Below are 22,165 nucleotides of genomic sequence, written 5' to 3' on the forward strand. Positions count from 1 at the left end.
CTCCTGAGCACTGCCAGGACTCCCCTCTTCCCTCTGGCTCTGGGACAGAAGCCAGGGCTGTGTCCTGCACCCTGTGACCCCACAGAGGGCTGTGGCAGGGACAGCCAGGGGTGGCCCTGGCACAGCAGCACTGCCTGCTCTCCTCCTGAGCCCAGCCCTTCCCATCCCTGCCTTCCACACAGACAGGAGGACAGAACGCCCCAGGCTGCCTGCCCTGGCCCAAATCCACGGCACAAACTTTACCCACAGCTCCCTCCAGCACTCACACCTCCCAAGTCCTCATTCCCATCCCACCCCCTAACCCAAACCTCAGGTTGTTCTCATCACCTATCTTTGAACTGGCTCTATTTTTAGTTTCCTGCTTTGAGATGGAGATGGGGAGATGCCTTTTATAGACTGAGCACTCTTGCTATCTGAGCAGATCTGAACTGTCACTGTCACATTCTCTGAAAAACCCTCTTTGCCCAGGATTCTTCTCCTGGGAAGCTGAGAGGCCGCAGAGAAAAAGGAAAACAATAATTATCTGATTGCTTCTCCTATGTTTGCTGCTTTGGAATGTGTCTGGAGATTGTTTGTCCAACATGTGCATGTTTGATTGGTTTCATGTGAATTGTTTTAACTTAATGACCAATTAGGGTCAGGCTGTGTTGGACTCTGGAGAGAGTCACGAGATTCATCATCACTCTTTGTAGCCTTCTGTAAGTATCCTTTCATAATATCAATATCATATCATATCATATCATATCATATCATATCATATCATATCATATCATATCATATGCCTTCTAAGAACATGGAGTCAGATTCATTCCTTCCTGCCACGGGGGACCCCACCTCTGGTCCTGGAATAAACCCTGGTGCTTTATCTGAGTCTGAAACAACAGGGCCCTGTGCTGGCAGCACAAGCAGAGGTAGCAGTGGAGTTCCTGAAGAAAAAGGGCTGTGTTTCCAAAGAGCAATCCAGGAGCTGTCAGCACACACCTGGCCTCACCCAGAGCCCAGCCCTGCTCAGAAATGGGGCTTGAAGCACAGCTGGCCTCAGCACATCTGCAGCTCTCTGCCTGCACAAATATTTTCCTTATCCTAGCTGGAAGGTGATCCCTGAGCTCAGCCTGGTGCTGCACTGATCCCAGGGCTTGAACAAACTCCCAGCAGCAAATCCTGGAGTCAGGGAGCAGTTCCCAGGCTGCATTCCTTCTGGGGAAGAAGAGAAGAGAAGAGAAGAGAAGAGAAGAGAAGAGAAGAGAAGAGAAGAGAAGAGAAGAGAAGAGAAGAGAAGAGAAGAGAAGAGAAGAGAAGAGAAGAGAAGAGAAGAGAAGAGAAGAGAAGAGAAGAGAAGAGAAGAGAAGAGAAGAGAAGAGAAGAGAAGAGAAGAGAAGAGAAGAGAAGAGAAGAGAAGAGAAGAGAAGAGAAGAGAAGAGAAGAGAAGAGAAGAGAAGAGAAGAGAAGAGAAGAGAAGAGAAGAGAAGAGAAGAGAAGAGAAGAGGCTCTAACACATCTTGAGCCCATTGCAGGTTCAGGGGGAACTGCAGACCCCCTTTTCAGCAGGGGCAGGGGAGCAGCAGCACCGTGGGCTGCTCTGCATCGCTCACACCAGTTGATTTTCTGCAGCAGGTCCAGGCAGTGCCACTGAAACCCATCACAAACTCCCAGCATTGGCAGGCAATGGGCTTGGGCTCGGCTCTGTGGCTCTGGGCTGTGCTCCAGGGCTGTGTGGCACCACAGGAGTCACTGGCAGCCCCAGCTCTCGGCTCATTCACGGGCTGGCAGCGCTCTCCTGGAGGCAGAAGAGGTGCCACCAGAGGATCTGTCCCTGGCCAAGGGCTCCCAGCTCCATGGATCCCTTTCCAGGGCTGGAATGCTGCTCCCTGCCCTGCAGCCACTCATGGAGGGGAGGAGAGAGCTGCTCCTGGTTTTCACCTGCCAGGCAGAAAATCCCAGGTTTAACCCAACCCCAGCCTGCCCCAGGTCAGGTTCTGGCAGCTCTGCTCCACGGGGACACCGAGATGATGCCTTGAGAAGGCAAACCTGAGCCCTGAGGCTCCAAAACCCCTTCTCTGATGACTGTGGCATTCACGTTCTCTGAAAAAACTCCTTCCCCAGGGCTGTTCTCCTGGGAAGCTGAGAGGCCTCAGAGAAAAGGAAACCAATTCTTATCTCATTTGCTTCTCCTGTGCTGTGCTCCTGTGGAATGTGTTTGGAGATTGTTCACCCACAGGTGATTGTTCCATTGCATTCTGCTGGGAGTTGTTTTCACTCTTTGGCCAGGCAGGGCCAAGCTGTGTCAGGGCTCTGGAGAGAGTCAGGAGTTTTCATTATTATCTTTTTAGCCTTCTGTGAGTATCCTTTCTGTGTTCTTTAGTATAGTTTAGTACAGCATTCTTTAATATAATATAGTATCATAAAATAATAAATCAGCCTTCTGAGCACATGGAGTCAGGTTCATCATTCTCTCCCCTCATCACTGAACCTGCACTCACAATAGATCACGAGTTCCTCCCCAGGAACTCTGGCAGATAAACTCTGCTCAACAGACTGGCTTTGCTGGAGCAGTAGATTTGTGGGATTTTTGGGGAGTGCTCAGTCTCTCCATCTGCCAAACTCTGACCATGTTGCTGTGGAGAGCTCACAGATGCTTCAGCATTACAGATCCCTCTGCAAAGTCCCCTCTCCGCTGCCAGGAGTCTCCAGTTCTTTTCACAATATTTGAATTTCTTATTTGCAACTGGCAAGCAGGATTAAGAGCGAATGCAGCCCTGCCAAGGCACATAATCCAGCTCCAGGGTGACCCTCCAGGAGGGTAAATTCCCAGTTTGGGGAGAGAAGCAGCCTGAGATCCTCAGCGACACCGTAGCAAGAAATCACAAGGGCTCTTTATGCAACGGTTCCTGATCATAAATAGAGGAAAACACGTTCTTCAAAGAGGGGCTGGTGGCAAGCAGCTGCAGCTCCAGTTTCACAGACAGCTGGGCTGTACCTGCCAGCTCTTCCCCAGCCTTCAGCTCAGCTCTCAAAGGTATCTGCCAAAACATCCCCGGGAGCTGACAGACTCCCAGTGAAAGGGCAGCCAGGAACAGGCAGGGCTTCTTTCTTCTCCCCTCAGCCACTGTCACTCATGCTGTCACCCTGCTCCTGCTCACAGGAAGGAGAGGGATCCATCCTGGAGTTCCAGGTGATGATTGAAGCCCGTCCACGGTGCTCAGCAGGTGGGAATCAGTGGAGTGAAAGCTTGGGGGATTAACTGGAGGCCCTCAGCAGTGGGGGAGCCAAGCCCCAAGCTCTGGGTCTGTCACACACAAAGCCAGGGAAGCCCTGTGCCCTCCCAGATGACAAAACACCCAGCCAACCCTGGCTGTGCACACCCAGAAAGGCCCTGGTGGCCCTTCCCTGCCCCAAACACGAGATTTTGGCTTCCCCTGTCCTCTAGGAGAGAAAGAAGAGACAATCCCAGGAAGGCCCTTGGATCAGACCAAGTCAAAAACGCCAGAATCAGTGGCTGGGTGAGCAATGGGATCCCCAGGAGACAAAGGGCTGCCTTTCCATCTGGCAGCTGGCTCTGGAGCAGGGCTCTCCTGGATCTCCAGGTGCTCCATGCCCAGCCTGTGGCCATCTCCAGGGAGCAGGAAGCTCCAGGGAGCTCCTTGCTGGCAGTGTGGGAATTTGGAATGAAGTTTGAATGGGACCTCTGAGCTCCTTTAGATGGGGCCATTTATTTTTCTTATCTTCTACCTAGGCAGGAAGGGTGAGTTTGGCTCACATCTTCACCACAGGGCTCAGAGGGTCACAAGAGCCCTTGCTGTAAGACCTTTTAAGGATTTATTTATTGTAAATGCAGGTAACCCCAACGAGAGGAGAGAATGATGGATCTGACTCCATGCTCTCAGAAGGCTGATTTATTATTTTATGATACTATATTATATTAAAGAATGCTACACTAAACTATACTAAAGAATACAGCAAGGATACTCACAGAAGGCTAAAAAGATAATAATGAAAACTGGTGACTCTCTCCAGAGCCCTGACACAGCTTGGCCCTGACTGGCCAAAGAGTGAAAACAACTCCCAGCAGAATGCAATGGAACAATCACCTGTGGGTGAACAATCTCCAAACACATTCCACAGGAGCACAGCACAGGAGAAGCAAATGAGATAAGAATTGTTTTCCTTTTCTCTGAGGCTTCTCAGCTTCCCAGGAGAAAAACCTGGGTGAAGGAATCATATCCAGGGAATGTGAATGCCATATTTATTGGCCAATAAAACGCTGCTAACAAGGACATTTCTGCTTTTGACCAATCCTTAAATATTTTGTCTTATGGACTTGTGCTACAGCGTAAGCCTTCTCAGCCAATGATGGTATGGCACACAAACCTATAGCAGTACGCTCGAAAACTTCTTGTTACCACTTTTCTTTTTCTACATCCCAAACTCTAAAACTCTAAACTTTCCTCTGCTTAAAACTCTAAACTTTCCTCTGCTTAAAACTCTAAACTTTCCTCTGCTTAGCTCCACGTGTCTCTGCCCTAAACTCCAAATCCCCATTCTCGCCTCTGAGTTTGGGAGCCTTTTCCAAGGTCTTGGATCAAATCCTGGGTTTCATTCTCATCTTTGGCCCAAAGTTCTGGGATCTTGCTGAGTTTCAGGTCCCACCAGGCTGGGAGACCCCATCCCCCCTGGCCCTGGCAGGTTCCTGGGGCAGCAGGACCGGAGCCCCTCAGCCCTGCCTGCTCAGTGCTCCTTGCAGAAGGGGACACCGGGGACTGAGGGGGTTTTGCTGCTGTCCCCCCAGCCCTTCCCACAGCACTGCCCTGTTTCCCTGCCCCTCTCCTCCCACCTGGCTGCTCCCAGGGCTATAAAAACCAGAGCTGTCCAGACTCTGCTGAGAAATGGCCGGGCCGTGTCTGAGGGAGGTTAAATAATTCAGAGAGGCTTGAAAGGTCCTCTTGCGTCATGGAATGTTCCTGCACGGCCCCAGGGCCCCCCTCCACATCCCAATGATCCCATTTCCCCGGCAATACAATTAGGTGTGGGAATGTGCAGGGCTTGGGATTCATCTGGAGTCAGGATGTGGGTGATCCGAGCCGAGGCAGCGCGGAAATCATCCGGAATGCTCCAGGATAAACAGAAAGTGATTCATTGGCATGCAGCGGGGCCAGGCTCCACGGCTCTCCAGTGATGGGGTTTCTAACAGGTGTTTAAGGACCCAGCACACCTAACCCTCCGTTTTTGCAAACCTATTCACGGCGAGTTACGGGTGCAGGTGTGAAAAAAATGATCCTGCAAGTCCTGCCTTCGCCTGTAATAATGAGTCTGCTGCCAGTGTGGGTTACTAATGATGGGGGCAGGCAGTAAATCCCAGCCTGGAGCTGATTCACTGCGTGTTTTGTGGCTGTGCTGGGCCGAGGAAGTTGTGACAGGTGTAATATAAGACCCCAAAATAACAAATTAAGGGTTCAAAGCAGCACTTTGGGAAAGGAGCCGGAGCACAGGGCTGCAAGGCGAGCAATGGGGAGCCAGCCGTGGCAGCAGGGAGCCAGGGCAGTGTTGGAGGGAGGAATCAGAACTCTCAAACTGCTAATGAGGAGCAAATTAATAAACCTCTTCTCTCCCACTCATCTCTGAATCGTATTTCCAGCCAATGGAGCAGCAACCCCCAAGCCCTGAGGTGATGGCTGTAAAGGGGCTCAGTTTGGGGTGCCCCGAGGCAGCAAGGGCAGAGGGGCCACCCCAGTGTCCCAGCCTGCAGCAGCCCCACCTCCTCCATCAGCTGAGGTGTCTGCACCGAGGTTGGTTTGCATCCAGATCTGTACTGAAATCCAGAACCTGTCAGAGCCAGCTCAGCCTGCAGGAAAACAGCCAAGGGTGGGCAGTGAGGGAACACCATGGATGGGAGATCAAAACTTCCCAGGGGGAACAACCTGCTCCTCATCTGCATTTGCTGCAGCCATCAGGAGAGGAGGCTGGGCAGTGCCAGGCTCGGGGGAACACCCAGCATCCTCACTTTCTGCACCCTCACCACCTCCCTGTTCTCCACACTCTTGCAGAGCAACCAGGAATACAAAGGAGCTGTTGAGTGCTGACCAGAGGTTTCCAGCTGAGTTATCATCAAATCTCCAGAGCTGCTGGCCCAGGCTGCTGAAACCCAGGGGCTCCATCCCACTGGGAAACTATTGCAAGGTCTGAGACTGGGACTAAAAAAACAACCAAAACCAAAATAAAAATCACGTTTTTACCCCAAAACCCAGCAATATGATGTGGGGTAGGGGATGGTAAACCCTCCCCAGGGTGTTTACCCCAAATCTGTGGCTGTAAATCCCCTCCAGGCTGGGAGGGTGCCGCAGCTCTGGGGAGCCCTGAGGGCACAGCCCAGGCCAGGGTGGGGCACAGGCAGTGCCAGGATGCTCAGAACAGGCTGAGGGAGCTGGGATTTAAACCCCAGAGGGGTGAGCTGGCTCCTGTCTCCCACGTGTGTCCCCAGAGCACTGAACCCTCCCACGGCAGCAGAGCAGCAGGAGCTGCTCCCACGCAGGAGTGTGGGATCCCTCCTCCCTCTCGGGGGGCTCAGGTGCCCTGTGCCCTCCCAGTGAACTCCTCAGAGCTGCTGGTGCTTCATTCCACACAGAAATAAAAGCTGCTACCTCCAAACCACCCATCCAACCTCCTCCTACCTAACCTGGGGTGAGATCAGCCCTGCCTCGTGCCTCACCCCAGCCTCAAGGGCCAGGATTCCCTCCTGGACCACCCTGACAGCAGAGGAGCTGCCCAAGGTTTGGGGAGCAGGCACTGGAATGGCCTCAGAGCCCTCAGGTGGCAGGCAGGGATGCACAGCCCAGGGGAATGCCATGGAAGAGCCAAAAATGCCCAGCCTGGGCACGGCAGCCACGTGGAGCTGCTGGTTTGGTATCCATGGTGCCCTGGCACGGCTCACGCCTTTGTCTCCCACCCAAAATAGATGAGCTCTTAAATATTACTCAGCACTTGGAGTTCTGCCACAGCAGAGTTGAGAAAACACCGAAAATGTGTCTCCCAGGGCAGGGAAATATTGAGAGAAACTTCTCTGGCTTTGTGTAGTGCAGGCAGCACCCTCTGCGCGGGGCAGGGTGAGGTGGGATGGCTGAAGAGGAGGGGGCAGCACAAGGGCTGGGACTGGGAAAGGACAGAACCTGCTCATCTCAGGGGGAGTAGGGGAAAAGTGCACAAAACCTGCTCAGATAAACAGGAATAGGAGAAAAGAGCACAGAACCTGCTCATCTAAACAGGAATAGGAGAAAATAGCACAGAACCTGCTCATGTAAATAGGAATAGGAGAAAACAGGACAGAACCTGCTCATCTAAATAGGAATAGGGGAAAAGTGCACAGAACCTGCTCAGCTAAATAGGAATAGGGGAAAAGAGCACAGAACCTGCTCAGATAAACAGGAATAGGAGAAAAGAGCACAGAACCTGCTCAGATAAACAGGAATAGGAGAAAAGAGCACAGAACCTGCTCATCTAAACAGGAATAGGAGAAAAGAGCACAGAACCTGCTCATGTAAATAGGAACAGGAGAAAAGAGCGCAGAACCTGCTCATGTAAATAGTAATAGGAGAAAAGTGCACAGAACCTGCTCATGTAAATAGTAATAGGAGAAAAGTGCACAGAACCTGCTCATCTCAATAGGAATAGGAGAAAAGAGCACAGAACCTGCTCATCTAAACAGGAATAGGAGAAAAGAGGACAGAACCCACTCATGTAAATAGGAATAGGACAGAAGAGCACAGAACCCACTCATCTAAAGCCCTGGCTGAAGCTCTCTTACAGGTATTGGGTGGTGACTTCAAGGTGGACTCAGGAAATCTGTCACACAATATTCCCCAAATCCAAGCATTTCAGGCACAACCCCAATGACAGAACCCCCCGGTCCTTTGTGACAGCCCACGTGCCCCTGTCACAGCACAGACAGACAATCAGGTCGTGTCACAGACAAAGACAAAGCCACACACGAGCACAAGCAGGTCCTGCAGCAGGTGTGAGGTGTTCCTCACTCTCACCACCCAGCACGGGGGAATTTGCCATTAAGAAACTGGAAATGAACATCACAGCCCTGTTCAAAACCCAGGTGGATTTACAGGCAGCTGAAAGGTAAATTCTCTGGCCAGTCCACTCTGATGTCTAGAAACAGCCCAATATTGAGTTCTTGAGAGAACAAAGCCTTTTGTTCTGTTTGGAACCCCCCTCCTGTCTGAGGGCTGTGGTGCATGAACAGCCTGCATTCCCAGTGCCCACTGTCCCCCCTCGCCAGGGACTGGGAATGTGCTCTGGAAAAGGTGTGGAAACCCCTGCCCACCTACAGGAGAGCAGAGCCTTTGCAGCTAAAGCAGGAGAGGAGGTTTTGTTCTCACCTGGGAAGGAACTGGGAGCAGCCTTTTTGTCCAGCAAACTGCTGGGAGGGGTGTGGGGTGAGGATACCTCACCTGCCTGAGACAGAGGGCTGGGTTTACAGCCCTGCCCAGGCACCTCCAGGGCTTGGTGGAGCCTACCAGGACACCCCACTCCTGGGGCACCTTTGCTGCCTGACCCTAAAAACGCCCCTGGTGTGGCAGGACATGAGCATGAAACTCCCTTGGGATGGGGACACCTTGTGTGAAATGTCACCCTTGAGTCCTCCCTGGAACCAGGGCAGCTCCAGCACACCTGAGGATCCCCTGCTTCCCTTCCCTCGGTGCAGAGCTGGACTGGGACTGCAGGGACTGGGTAACAAATCTGGGATGGCAGGGATGGGATTATAAATCTGGGATTGCAGGGATGGGAGAGCAAATCTGGGACTGCAGGGACTGGGTAACAAATCTGGGACTGCAGGAATGGGATTATAAATCTGGGATTGCAGGGATGGGAGAACAAATCTGGGACTGCAGGGATGGGAGAGCAAATCTGAGATTGCAGGGATGAGATTATAAATGTGGGATGGCAGAGATTGGGTAACAAATCTGGGATTGCATGGATTGGATTACAAATCTGGGACTACAGGGACTAGGTAACACATCTGGGATTGCAGGGATGGGATTATAAATGTGGGATTGTAGGGATGGGAGAACAAATCTGGGATTGCAGAGATTGGATTACAAATCTGGGACTGCAGGGACTAGGTAACACATCTGGGATTGCAGGGTTTTGGATCACAAGTCTGGGACTGCAGGGTATTGGATCACATATCTGGGATTGCAGGGTATTGGATTACAGGGTATTGGATCACATATATGGGATTGCAGGGTATTGGATCACAAATCTGGGATTGCAGGGTATTGGATCACATATCTGGGATTGCAGGGTATTGGATCACATATCTGGGATTGCAGGGTATTGGATTACAGAGTATTGGATCACAAATCTGGGATTGCAGGGTATTGGATCACATATCTGGGATTGCAGGGTATTGGATTACAAGTCCCACGGGTGCTGCCTCAGCCTCAGTAAACTTTATTTAAGCACACACAGACATACACAGACAATATACATATATTTGTTTCTTCTCTGACAGTTCTACAGGACCAACACTACTTTGGATGACACTCGTGGAGAACTGGAAAAAGTGCAGGAAATGTACTTTAAAAAAAAAAATTAAAAAAAATAAAAATATCCAGGTCTTTTAATCATTTGTGAGTCACGGTCATCCACAGAAACAACACAGGAGCGTCCGAGCAGGCGAGCACGAGGACACAGCTCCACGTACAGTACATTGGTGAGAGGGATCTCCACGGACATACAGCGTGTCTGCGGGGGTACAGCAGTCTTGGGGACACGGGAGGGGACAGGAATGGCACATGCACCCCCGGTGTCACAGCCAGGCCGCCGCCGGCGCTGGGGACAGGGGGACACGCCGAGCACGTCTCACTGTGCGCCAGGAACGCTCACCAAAAGCGTGGTCAGGGGACACTGCCTGGGGCTGTGGTGGCACCAGGACACGGCGCTGGTGGCACCAGGACCCCCGGCTGCTCGGGGATTTGTGTTCAAGCTGTGTCTCCACAGATATTTATATACAGTACATGTACACAGAACATACACACGGCACACACGGAGACTTTGGTGGGTCCCTGTTTGTACATTATATCACAGGTTATAGGAACACAGGAAATAGAGGAGCTAAAAAGAAATAATTTTATAAAATATTCGTCATAACCCCCCTCCCACCCCACCACCTAAATAAGTCAATAGCTAAAAGAAAAGCCCAGGAGTCAGAGACAGGAGCTCCAGCCCCACGGTCTGGCAGGGTCACCGCCCTGCCCGTGGGAGCAGCCGGAGCCCCCAGAGCTGTGGGAGCCGCTGCCCAGCCCGGGGAGCCTGTACCGCCCTGCCAGGACCCGCGGGTCCTGCCCAGCCCAGCCCGAGCCTGCCCCGCTCCGGCCGCGGGCGCCCAGCTCCGAGCGTCGGACCGCGAACGAGCGTTTCACGGCATTGATTTAGCAAAAAATGGTTTCCACTGTACCCTTCGTGTGTCCTCTTCCTAACGTGACAAACCCGGAGGAGATGAAATTGTGGAGATCTGGCCCTCCACTGCGATAAATATCCTTCCCGTAGTGACCTGCGGGGAAAAGGAAACCTTCAGCCACTCTGTCCCCTGCATATACACAGATTTATATTTTTATATATTTTATATACACTTATGTATAGACTGATATATAGGTATATATACTTATATATTTACACATACATGCTTTTATTTATTTCTATTTCTATATAATATATATAATACAATACATATAATATAATATAATATAATACAATACATATAATATAATATAATATAATATAATATAATATAATATAATATAATATAATATAATATAATATAATATAATATAATATAATATAATATAATATAATATAATATTTATTACTTATTATATATTATATAATATATAATGTATCATATATAACACAAAATATATAATATATAATATATAATATATAATATATAATATATAATATATAATATATAATATATAATATATAATATATAATAACATATACTGTATACTATATACTATATAACATTTCATATATAATATAATAGATAATAGATAATAGATAATAGATAATAGATAATAGATAATAGATAATAGATAATAGATAATAGATAATATAGTATATTTATACATTTCCATATATATTTTCATATGTCCATATATTTTTATATCTGTATATCTATTTCTTTCTATATAATTCATGTATATAATATATAATAATATAATGCTATTAATAGGATAATTGCAATACTAATAATGGAATTGCATTAATATGATAATTATATGGATTTATTTTTTCATATATAGTTCTATAAGGTAGATTTCTATATTTATATTTAGATTTACATTTAATTTTAAATTTTAAACAAATTATTTCTATATGTGCTCTAGAGCCCTTCTGTCACCCTCACACACTTTGCACAATTAAAGGCACCCTGGGAATGTCCCAGAAAACGACACCTGTAGAGCATCAAAGCCTGAATTATCCCCTGGCAGAGACTTTTGAAGAACAACAACTGCACGTGCTGGAAATGGCCCAGGAGCGAGCAGAGGCTGAGAGGGGAATCCCCAAAGTGCCAAACCCAGAGCCCAACCTGCAGGACATTGGCCAGTGTCCCCCTGTGCCAGGGCTCTGTCCCCAGGTGCCAGGGTCCCCCTGTGTCAGGGTCTGTCCCCAGGTGCCAGTGTCCCCCTGTGCCAGGGCTCTGTCCCCAGGTGCCAGTGTCCCCCTGGCTCTGTCCCCAGTGTCCCCCTGCCCAGGCTGGTCCCCGTCCCAGCAGCACAGCACACTCGGGTTTTGGGACAGCTCCTCAAGTGCCTCCTCCAAGACTCCTCAGAGCTCTGCCACCCCTGACAGCGCTGCAGGTTCACGAGACACCCAGCTCTTTAATATTTTAATACATTAATAAAGGAAAAAAGAAACGCACACCCTGCCTGCCTGTTACCATGCAAAGCTCTGAAATGAGGACACAGATGATTCTTCAGATACTTTTTATCATCTCCTCCCTTTTTCATGTTGTTAATTTTGCTGTTCCTATTATTTCAGGAAGAGGCAGAGATAAGAGAGGTGCAGGGGGAGGGAAGGGGGGCGGCCTGGGGGCTGTAGGGATGCAGCTGAAGCCCAGGGAAATTCCATTTTCCCTGATTTCCTGCCCGAGCTGTGGTGGCAGAAGGTGCTGGGCTGGGGCAGAGCAGGGTGGGCAGGACCAGGAGGGCACCCAGGTGGAGCAGCTGGAGCCCGGTCCTGCCTGGCCCACGCTGTTCCACAGCCCCTCTCTGCTTTGCAAAAGCAAAAAACCCCAAAAGCTGTTTGTTCCCACCCCATTCCAGGCTCTCTGGCAACACCTTGGGAATGAGAGAGGCTCTGGAACCTTCCCTGTCTCCCTTGCAGCCACTCAGTGTCCCCAGAGCCCCCACAGAGGGGCTAGAACAGCCCAAGGGCAGCACCCACCTGCCCCCCAAGGTCCCCAAAAGTCACAGAATCCCAGGAAGGGCTGGGCTGGAAGGGATCAAAGCCCATCCAGTGCCATCTGTGCCATGGCAGGGACACCTCCCAGTGTCCCAGGGACACCTTCCCCTGTCCCAGGTGCTCCAGCCCCAGTGTCCAGCCTGGCCTTGGGCACTGCCAGGGATCCAGGGGCAGCCCCACCTGCTCTGGGCACCCTGTGCCAGGCCCTGCCCACCCTGCCAGGAACAATTCCCAATTCCCAGTGCCCCATCCAGCCCTGCCCTGGGTCAGTCTGAAGCCATTCCTGTGCCCTGTCCCCAGCCCTTGGCAATTCTCTCTCTCCACATTTCCTGCAGATCCTTTCAGGTCCTGAAAGATCACCCTGAGCTCAGCCCAAAGCTCCTCCTGCCCAGGTGAGCAATGCCAGCTGTGCCAGCCCCTCCTGCCAGCAGAGCTGCTCCATCCCTGGCACCATCCTGGAGCCTCCCTGGGCTCTCTGCAGCAGCTCCAGCCCCTGCCTGTGCTGGGGCAGCTCTGCAGGTGGGCTCTGTGCAGGTGGGGTCTGTGCAGGTGGGGGCTCTGCAGGTGAGGTCTGTGCAGGTGAGGTCTGTGCAGGTGAGGTCTGTGCAGGTGGGGTCTGTGCAGGTGGGGTCTGTGCAGGTGAGGTCTGTGCAGGTGAGGTCTGTGCAGGTGGGGTCTGTGCAGGTGAGGTCTGTGCAGGTGAGGTTTCTACAGGTGTGGTTTCTGCAGGTGGGCTCTCACCTGAGCCCCTCTGTTCTCCCCCAGGGGGTCTGAGCAGGCTCCAGGTCTCTTCTCACAGCCGTGGCAATGTGAGGTGGTGGCAAAAAACCTGCCAGTGTGGAGGCATCCCCCAGAAATTCCCTGAGGAGAGCTCCCAGAAAAAAGAAAGAAGGATTTGCTGCTTCCATGGCAAGCGTGGTGGGCTCTGTCCCTTCTCTCCCCGCTCCCTCCTGCAAGCTCTGCTCCTGGGTTCCTGGAGGGGAGGCACAGCTCTGGAATTCTCTGTGCCGGTCCTGAGGAGCCTCCAGAGCTGCTCTGGGGCTGCAGTGCCCAGCTGGATTTCCTTTTCTCCACCACTCCTCTAAAATGTGCTGCACCTCTGCTGTCCTGCGAGCCAGTTTTTGCTCCTGTCCCAGGAATTTCTGTGCCATAAATTCCCTGGTTTAAACCAGGATGAAAGAGCCACACAAATATTGCTGCTACCTCCAGCTGAAATCAGCTGCCTCTTGCAATTCCCTTCGGAGGAGCTGCTTAAGACAGATCAAGAAGGGGGAGTTTATAAAAAAGCAAACATTTACTGGCAGATTGAGGATCCTTCATCAGCCATTTGCTCTCTGAACCCTGCTCTGCCCCTGCTTATGGAACATTGTAGTTCAATTAAAACATCCCTGTGATAACGAGCCATTAGCATTTGAACAGGAGTTACATTTTCCCAGGAGAAGCTCAGATTTGCAGACTTCAAGCAGCATGATTTTCCCTTTCCATGGGTGTATTACAGGATGCTATGTTTGCTTTTTGATTTGGTTTTGGGATTTTTGTTTTTTTTTTAATTCCTGCTCGCTTGTGATCATTTCTTTCGGCCTTTCTGGGAGAATTCTGGGAGGGATTTTTCCTTTCAGAGGGGCAGCTGGGGGGGCCCAATCCAGGTGTTGTTATTCCATTTATGTGCCCCAATCCCATCCTCAGCAGGGTGTTTCCCACTGGAAGTGAGGGGTCCCTTGGGGCAATCCCAAATGCAGGTGTGGGAGCACAGACAGGGAAATTCCCCCTTTCCTTCTCCACCTTCTCCTCCTTCCTGCCTCCCTCTGTGCTGTCCCCGAGGTGCTGGGGGTCCTTGCAGAGCTGCCAGGGGGCTCAGCCAGGAGCTGCTGGAGCTGCCTGTGCCCCGGGCTGGGATGGAGCTCCTGGAACCCATCCCAGGTGTTCCCCCAGACCAGGCTGAACCTCGGTGCTGCCCTGCCCTGAAAAACGCCTTGAAAAACCAGCATGGATGGGGTGGTTCTCATTTTAATTCAGATTTTTGGGGATTTTTTGTAGAATCACAGAATGGTTTGGGCTGGGAGGGAGCTTGAACCCATCCAGTGTCACCCCTGCCATGGCAGGGACACCTCCCTCCATCCCTGGAAAATCAACACAGCTCCAAATCCCCAGCAGAGACTGAAACAGGGCGGAATTTCACTCCTGTTAGGTAGGGAAATTATAAAAGAAAGGTCTCATGAAATCAGGCCTGCTCTGTTAAAATAATACCCAGCCTGTCACTTCTCCTAAGGGCGGTTTGCAGCTTGAGAAATAAAGTTCATTGACACAACAATCTATTCCTAGGGTGAGAAACAAGTGCACCTGGATAAACAATAAGATCTGTCCCGTGAGAATTAGTAAAAAAAAAAATGTGTAAACTGACTAAAACCACAGAAGTTTGCTAGATATGCAAAATACCACGTACTGATCAATGAACTGAGTGGGAATGTATTGCCAAGCTGTAAGATCTGACACAATAATAATAATAATAACAATGATGATAATAACAATAATCCTATAAAAGATGATTTTCACAATAAAATTTGGCTTTTCCTGCATGAGGAAAAATGGAGTCCTGGCTCATTTGTTACAACACACTTCTTTCCCCCCTCTCCCCTGGTCACAAGAGAGCAGAGTGCTCTGCCTGCCACACAAAAAAAAAAGGCAAATTCTTCAGGGCACGGAGCTCAGAGGGAACATTTCATTACAAAGGCGTCCTACAGAACTCACATATGGAACAACCTCGGCCACAAACTGCAATTACAACCCCAGCTCTGCTTTAACAGAATTATTAGAGCTGAACTAAAATGCTGCTCTCCACCTCTTGGAAATGTTATTACTGAGCCCAGATTACATCACCCCGAGAAGGGCAGACAGGGACTGGCGTGGACAGACTTCTGCAAGATGCAAAAGAGAGATCTGACCTCAGCCTGGCCACAAAGTGCCCTGGGGACAAGAGCCCTGCGCCCAGGGAGGAGCTCTCACATCCTCAGCACATTGTCAGACAGATCTCTGCAGGAAAAGGAAAAAAAACCTTTCAGTTTTGGAGGATCCACTGCCTCCCTGCTTCTGGGGCTGCTCATTTCTGCTGGAGTGATTCTTTGGGGCTGTTCCCCACATAACAGGGCTGCAGTGATCCTTTTGGGGCCGTTCCCCATGTAACAGAGCTGCAGTGATCCTTTTGGGGCTGTTCCCCACCTAACAGAGCTGCAGTGATCCTTTTGGGGCTGTTTTACACATAACAGAGCTGGTCTGATCTTTTTGGGGCTGTTTTACACATAATAGAGCTGGTCTGATCCTTTTGGGGCTGGGAGTGATCCTTTTGGGGCTGTTTTACACACAACAGAGCTGGAGTGATCCTTTTGGGGCTGTTCCCCACCTAACAGAGCTGCAGTGATCCTTTTGGGGCTGTTTTACACCTAACAGAGCTGCAGTGATCCTTTTGGGGCTGTTTTACATACAACAGAGCTGGTCTGATCCTTTTGGGGCTGTTCCCCATGTAACAGAGCTGGAGTGATCCTTTTGGGGCTGTTTTACATACAACAGAGCTGGTCTGATCCTTTTGGGGCTGGGAGTGATCCTTTTGGGGCTGTTTTACACACAACAGAGCTGGTCTGATCCTTTTGGGGCTGTTCCCCATGTAACAGAGCTGCAGTGATCCTTTTGGGGCTGTTTTACACACAACAGAGCTGGTCTGATCCTTTTGGGGCTGTTCCCCATGTAACAGAGCTGGAGTGATCCTTTTGGGGCTGGGAGTGATTCTTTTGGGGTTGTTCCCCATGTAACAGAGCTGCAGTGATCCTTTTGGGGCTGTTTTACACACAACAGAGCTGGTCTGATCCTTTTGGGGCTGTTCCCCACCTAACAGAGCTGCAGTGATCCTTTTGGTGCTGTTTTACACATAACAGAGCTTCAGTGATCCTTTTGGGGTTGCCTCCTCATCACAAAGGTTTCACACCTCCTCGGTGTTTCTGGTGGGCAGCACCTCAGAGCACTGACTCTTTTTTCTTCACAAAACAGCCCCCTGACTCCAGTTCCTTCCTCTAACACCACCCCACTCTTTTATGGCACTGACCCCAGTCCCCTTCTCCATCACCCACCCCACTCTTTTATGGCACTCTTCTTCTCCTTGCTCACAGCTCTGGCCTGTCAAAGTCAGGCCTGCTCCCAATCTTTGATTATTGGCCCAGCTGTGCCTCCTCAGGGCTAAGATTACTTTCTACACTATATTTTTCCTATATTCTGTCCCCCCTATATTCTGTCCAGCAGCAGCTCACCGTGCCCTGCTTTGGGATGGATCCCAGGAGGGGCTTCAGCAGGGGCTGCTCCAAGCCCCATCCCCTCCCTGAGCACTTTGCACCCCTGGAACTGAGCTCAGGGGCTGGGGAGCCCAGCCAAGCTGTGCTGGATCCTGCTGGAATCTCATTTACAGAGGGCCTAATATTCCCCTCCTAATTAATCTGTTCTGTTTGCCTGCGACCGAACCGGCTTTTGTTCTTTGGAGCTCCTCAAAAATTAGCTGCAACACCTGATGGAATTTCATTATATAGGCTAAGGAAAGTGATTAGGGGCACGGGGAGGGCTGATCACACCCCCAGGCTTCAAGGGTACCGGCAGAAGGGAGGCAGAGCCCGCTGCTCCCAGGGGCAGGGAGAACACTGAGGAGGGACTGTCCCTGCTGGAGATGAACATTCCTGATATCAGAGAGCCCTTGGAGGGCCAGCTGTGCACAGCTAAAGCTTCCAGACCTGCCTCAGGTGCCATTCCAGGGAAATCAGGTCTGCACATCCCCCCTGGCCCTGCGTGGCAGCTCTGGATGCTCCCCAGTGCCCCGGCTGCAAGGGGAGCATCCCCCACCCCAGCCCGGGGGATTGGCCCTGATCTCTGCCAGGACCAGCCTGACCCAGAGCCTGGCACCACAAATCCCAGCTCAGGGGGACAGCTGAGCCACCCAGGCTGCCAAACCTGAGGGGGGCTCAGGAATTGGGGGATCTTGGGCTAGACCTTACAGGGATTCTGTAAAACTGCAGAATTCCCTGCTGAACGTGAGGGGAATTCATGAACTGGGAGATCTTGGGCTAGATCTTACAGGAATTCTGTAAAGCTGCACAATTCCCTGCTGAACGTGAGGGGGATTCAGGAATTGGGAGATCTTGGGCTAAACCTTACAGGAATTCTGTAAAACTGCACAGTTCCCTGCTAAACATGAGGGGGATTCAGGAACTGGGAGATCTTGGGATAAACCTTACAGGGATTCTGTAAAACTGCACAATTCCCTGCTAAACATGGGGGGGATCCAGGAACTGGGAGATCTTGGGCTAAACCTTACAGGAATTCTGTAAAACTGCACAATTCCCTGTTAAACATGAGTGGGATCCAGGATTGGGAGATCTTAGGGCAAACCTCACAGGAATTCTGTAAAACTGCACAATTCCCTGCTAAACATGAGTGGGATCCAGGAACTGGGAGATCTTAGGGCAAACTTCACAGGAATTCTGTAAAACTGCACAAAATTTCCTTGCTAAACGTGGGGGGATTCAGGAATTGGGAGATCTTGGGCTAAACCTTACAGGAATTCTGTAAAACTGCACAATTCCCTGCTGAACGTGAGGGGGATTCAGGAATTGGGGGATCTTGAGCCAAAGTTTGAGAGGAATTGTGTAAAAGTGCCCAATTCCAGCAGTCTCTGCCTGTGCCTCAGCCTGAGAACTGGGAAATGGTGATAACACTGATTTTCTCAGCTGGGCCTTGGGAGCCTCCTCATGAATATTTATGAGGTGCTCTGTTTATAATTGTGAGTAAATAAATGGGTGTGTGGAATTCACAGTCCAAGGATGTGAGTTGCTCTGTTTCACAGCCTCCAAGGAATCATTCATGGTTCCTGCTTTCCTCTGCAAGGAAAGGATTCGGGAAGAGCAACTCCCAAAAATGCCATCTCAAAGGGAGCTGCAGTCAGGAAAGAAAAGCCAGGACTTGAGGGGCAAATCCTGCTGAGGCCAGGAAAGGCAGGGAAAAGCTCTTGGCAGAACTTCCTGTGCCTGGAGACGGTGCCTGTTGGAGTTTATGAAGCACTGAAGTGTCCAGATCCTTTCTTAAATCATTTTGAGAGGGGACATCACGCTCAGAGACTCGGAATCTTTTGGGATCTTACCCACTCATTCCCTGTGGTACCTGTGGGGGGTTTGGGGGGCCTGCTGGGAATCCTCCTAGGGTTTTTTTAATCCTCTTTTTACCCTCTTTGTCCTGAGCAGCAGCTGTGCATGACCTTGTCCTTGGCCCTGTCCCTGCCCTGGTGCCCAGCTCAGCAGCCAGATCAAAGTTCCCATTCCCAGTGACCCCAGTGTGGGGTGGTGGCACAGCAGCTGAGCCAGGACCCAGCTCCCTTCCCAGCCAACCCTGCCAGGACCCCGTGACCCTTTCCTGGGTGTCTGTGCCAGCCCAGGGGGCTCAGGGCTGGCCATGCCCTGCAGCTCCTCCTGTCACTGTTTGTTCCTCTGCTCACACCCAGCCAGCCCAGCAGGGACTGCTCACTGGGCAGCTGTGCCCAGCTGTGTGCAGCTGTCCCTCACTGGGCAGCTGTGTCCAGCTGTGTCCAGCTGTGCCTCAGACTGACCCTCACTGGACAGGGCTGTGTCCAGCTGTGTCCAGCTGTGTCCAGCTGTCCCTCAGACTGACCCTCACTGGGCAGGGCTGTGTCCAGCTGTGTCCAGCTGTGTCCAGCTGTGTCCAGCTGTCCCTCAGACTGACCCTCACTGGGCAGGGCTGTGTCCAGCTGTGTCCAGCTGTGCCTCAGACTGACCCTCACTGGACAGGGCTGTGTCCAGCTGTGTCCAGCTGCACTGACCTCACTGGACAGGGCTGTGTCCAGCTGTGTCCAGCTGTCCTGACCCTCACTGGGCAGAGCTGTGTCCAGCTGTGTCCAGCTGTCCTGACCCTCACTGGGCAGAGCTGTGTCCAGCTGTGTCCAGCTGTCCTGACCCTCCCTGGACAGAGCTGTGTCCAGCTGTGTCCAGCTGTCCTGACCCTCCCTGGACAGAGCTGTGTCCAGCTGTGTCCAGCTGTCTCTCAGACTGACCCTCACTGGACAGAGCTGTGTCCAGCTGTGTCCAGCTGCACTGACCCTCACTGGGCAGGGCTGTGTCCAGCTGTGTCCAGCTGTCCCTCAGACCCTCACTGGACAGAGCTGTGTCCAGCTGCCCTGCAGGGCTGGTTTTGCTCCTCTCCCTGAGAAGAGCCTTCAGGGCAGCCACCAGGCCACCTTCCCTTTTGGACTATTTTCTGTTTGGCTGGATTGCTAATGCCAGAGTAATTACTTAGGAAAATTCCTTAATCAAAATCACATTTGTGGAGGTGGTGAGCAAATAGGTCAAGGAGAGCAGCGTGCCTGAGGAGCAGGAGCTGCTGCCCTGAGCAGCTGCAGAGCTGGGGGCCTGCAGGGCTGCCTGCAGGGCAGGATTCACATCCCCAGAGTGTGGTGGTGTCACAGGGGTCCCAGGGTGAGGGGAGAGATGAGAAAGTTGGCTCTGTGTTCAGAAGTCTGATTTATTATTTTAGGATATATATTATATTAAAAACAGGGATAGGAGCTGCACTCACAGTCCCTGTGGCTCCAGCTCAGGAGATGCTCAGGTTCCATGCATCCCTGCAGCTGGCAGACACTGAAAGCCACGCTCTGGATATTCAGTATTTGCCCCAGTGCTTTTGGGAGGGGCCTCTCTCAGCCCTGGGGCAGCACCTGGGACTGCAGGGCTGGAACATCTTTGGGGGTTCTTTCAGAGAGCAGCTCTTATCCACAGGAGTGATTTACCTCCAGAGATAGAGGTGCTGGCACAGCTGACAAACCAGGGGCAGATTTGGGAGAGAGCTGCAAAAGGCCAGCCACATATTTTAGAGTTATTTTCCTGGGGAGGATTTGATGAGATGTGAACTTCATTATTTGCTAATGTTGCAGCACAGAGCCTTGTCCAAAGCCCAGGAGAGTCAGAAGGAATCTTTCCATTAACTTCACTGATTGTAAGTGAGATTGTGACAGATGTACTCCCTTTCCCTTCCTCCTCAAGCACTTCAAATCAAACAGCACGAGCTGATGTGTCCTTTCCTGCAGGAGGGCATCTCTCCCTCTCAGGGCTGCTCCAATAAATAACCCTGGGAGCCTCTCAGGTCAGGGGGGCTGAGGCTGTTAAAGCTCCAGGGAAGGGGAAGTGAGGCAAGAACCACTCAATTCCCAGCGTGGCTGAAGGGCCAGAAGGAAACAGAGCCTGCACCAAGGATAAAAGTTGTTTGCAGACAATAAAATCACCTTCAGCATGAGCCAAACCTTCCTGCTGTGTGCCAGCTCAGAACAAACCCCCAGAAAATCCCCTTGGCACGTTCCAGAAGGTGGGGATGCCCTGGGGACGTGGGCTGGGGAGGAGCTGCCCCAGCCAGGGAAATCTGCTGCAAGAGAGGGGAAGGAAAAGTGCTGGCCTCAGCTCTGGGCTGGGGCTGGGCAGAGCTGGGACAAGCCTGGGACAGCCCTGGCTGAGCCAAAACCTCCTCCCTCAGCTCTCCAGAGGCTCCAGCAGCGCCTCGTGCTGGGAAAGGCCCCCAGTGCCCCTGGGTGAGGTCCGTGAGCTGCACACCTGAGCTCAGGTGAGGGGCTCCTGACACAGCCAGGGCTGAACCAGGTCACCTCTCCAGCCCTGCCACCTCTGCAGCTGAGCTGGTTCTCCATGGCAAAGGTCCCTGAGAGCCTCCCAGAGCCCGTGGTCACTGCACTGCCACCTCTGCAGCTGAGCTGGCTCATGGCAAAGGTCCCCAAGAGCCTCCTAGAGTCATGGTCACTGCTCTGTCACCTCTGCAGCTGAGCTGGTTCTCCATGGCAAATGTCCCCAAGAGCCTCCCAGAGCCCACAGCCACTGCTCTGGTGGGGGCTGTGGCACCTCCTGCACTGGCACCTGCAGTAAAACAGTGAGACCCCCACCAAAGGAAAGGATTGGCATCTGACTCCATGGATGCAGAATGCTGAAATTAAACTATACTGCATTACATTATACTATACTACAAAGAATACGAAAGAAAAACCCGTGACTGTCTGGAGACAGCCAGGACACAGCTTTGAAATCAAGAAATCAAACCAATCCTCAGCAGAACCCAACTGACCAAATCACTGCAGGTGAACAACCTCCACAACACATTCCACACGTGCAAAAACAGCAGGGGCAGCCAGCAGAGATAAGATTTGTTTTCTCCTCTTCTCTCTGTGCTTCTCCAGGTGAAAAACCCTGAGAGAGAATGATCTCTCTGTTCACAGAATGTGAATGCCACTGTCACCTCTGCAAGCTGAGCTGGTTCTCCATGGCCAGGGTCCCTCAGAGCCCCTCTGCAGGTCACTGCTCCGGGGGACAGTGCCAAGGATAAAGCAGCCAGCCGCTGTTCCAGTACATTTTTGTGCAGTTCAGAGTGAAAATAACCCAGCTGGGAACTAAAGGAAGCTGACAGTGATGGGAGCAGAGCAGAGATTGAGTTGCAGCATCTGGGCAGGGGTCCAGCGAGAGGGGAGGGGACATTTGCTGATTCTGGCACGCTCGAATGGAGCTCTGCTTCCAGCTCCTCACCTCTGTTTACACTTCCATGGAGTGTGATGGGATCAGCAATCAGGGGCCAGGAGAGGCCCAACACACACAACGTGCTTGTAAAG

General features: G+C 51.4%; 1 protein-coding gene across 1 annotated transcript in view; it reads right to left on the minus strand.

The window, feature by feature from the left end:
• Nucleotides 1-22,165, minus strand: part of SHISA6 (shisa family member 6) — a gene marked incomplete at both ends in the record, with an annotated part of 147,083 nt that overhangs the window by 104,922 nt on the left and 19,996 nt on the right. Inside the window, one exon of the mRNA XM_084218451.1 lies at nt 10,460-10,555. Coding sequence (XP_084074577.1) covers nt 10,460-10,555 — 96 coding nt within the window. The remainder of the gene's footprint in view (nt 1-10,459; nt 10,556-22,165) is intronic.

The sequence above is a fragment of the Fringilla coelebs genome (genome assembly GCF_963513975.1).
Source record: "Fringilla coelebs genome assembly, chromosome: 19".
Taxonomy (NCBI): Eukaryota; Metazoa; Chordata; class Aves; order Passeriformes; family Fringillidae; genus Fringilla; species Fringilla coelebs.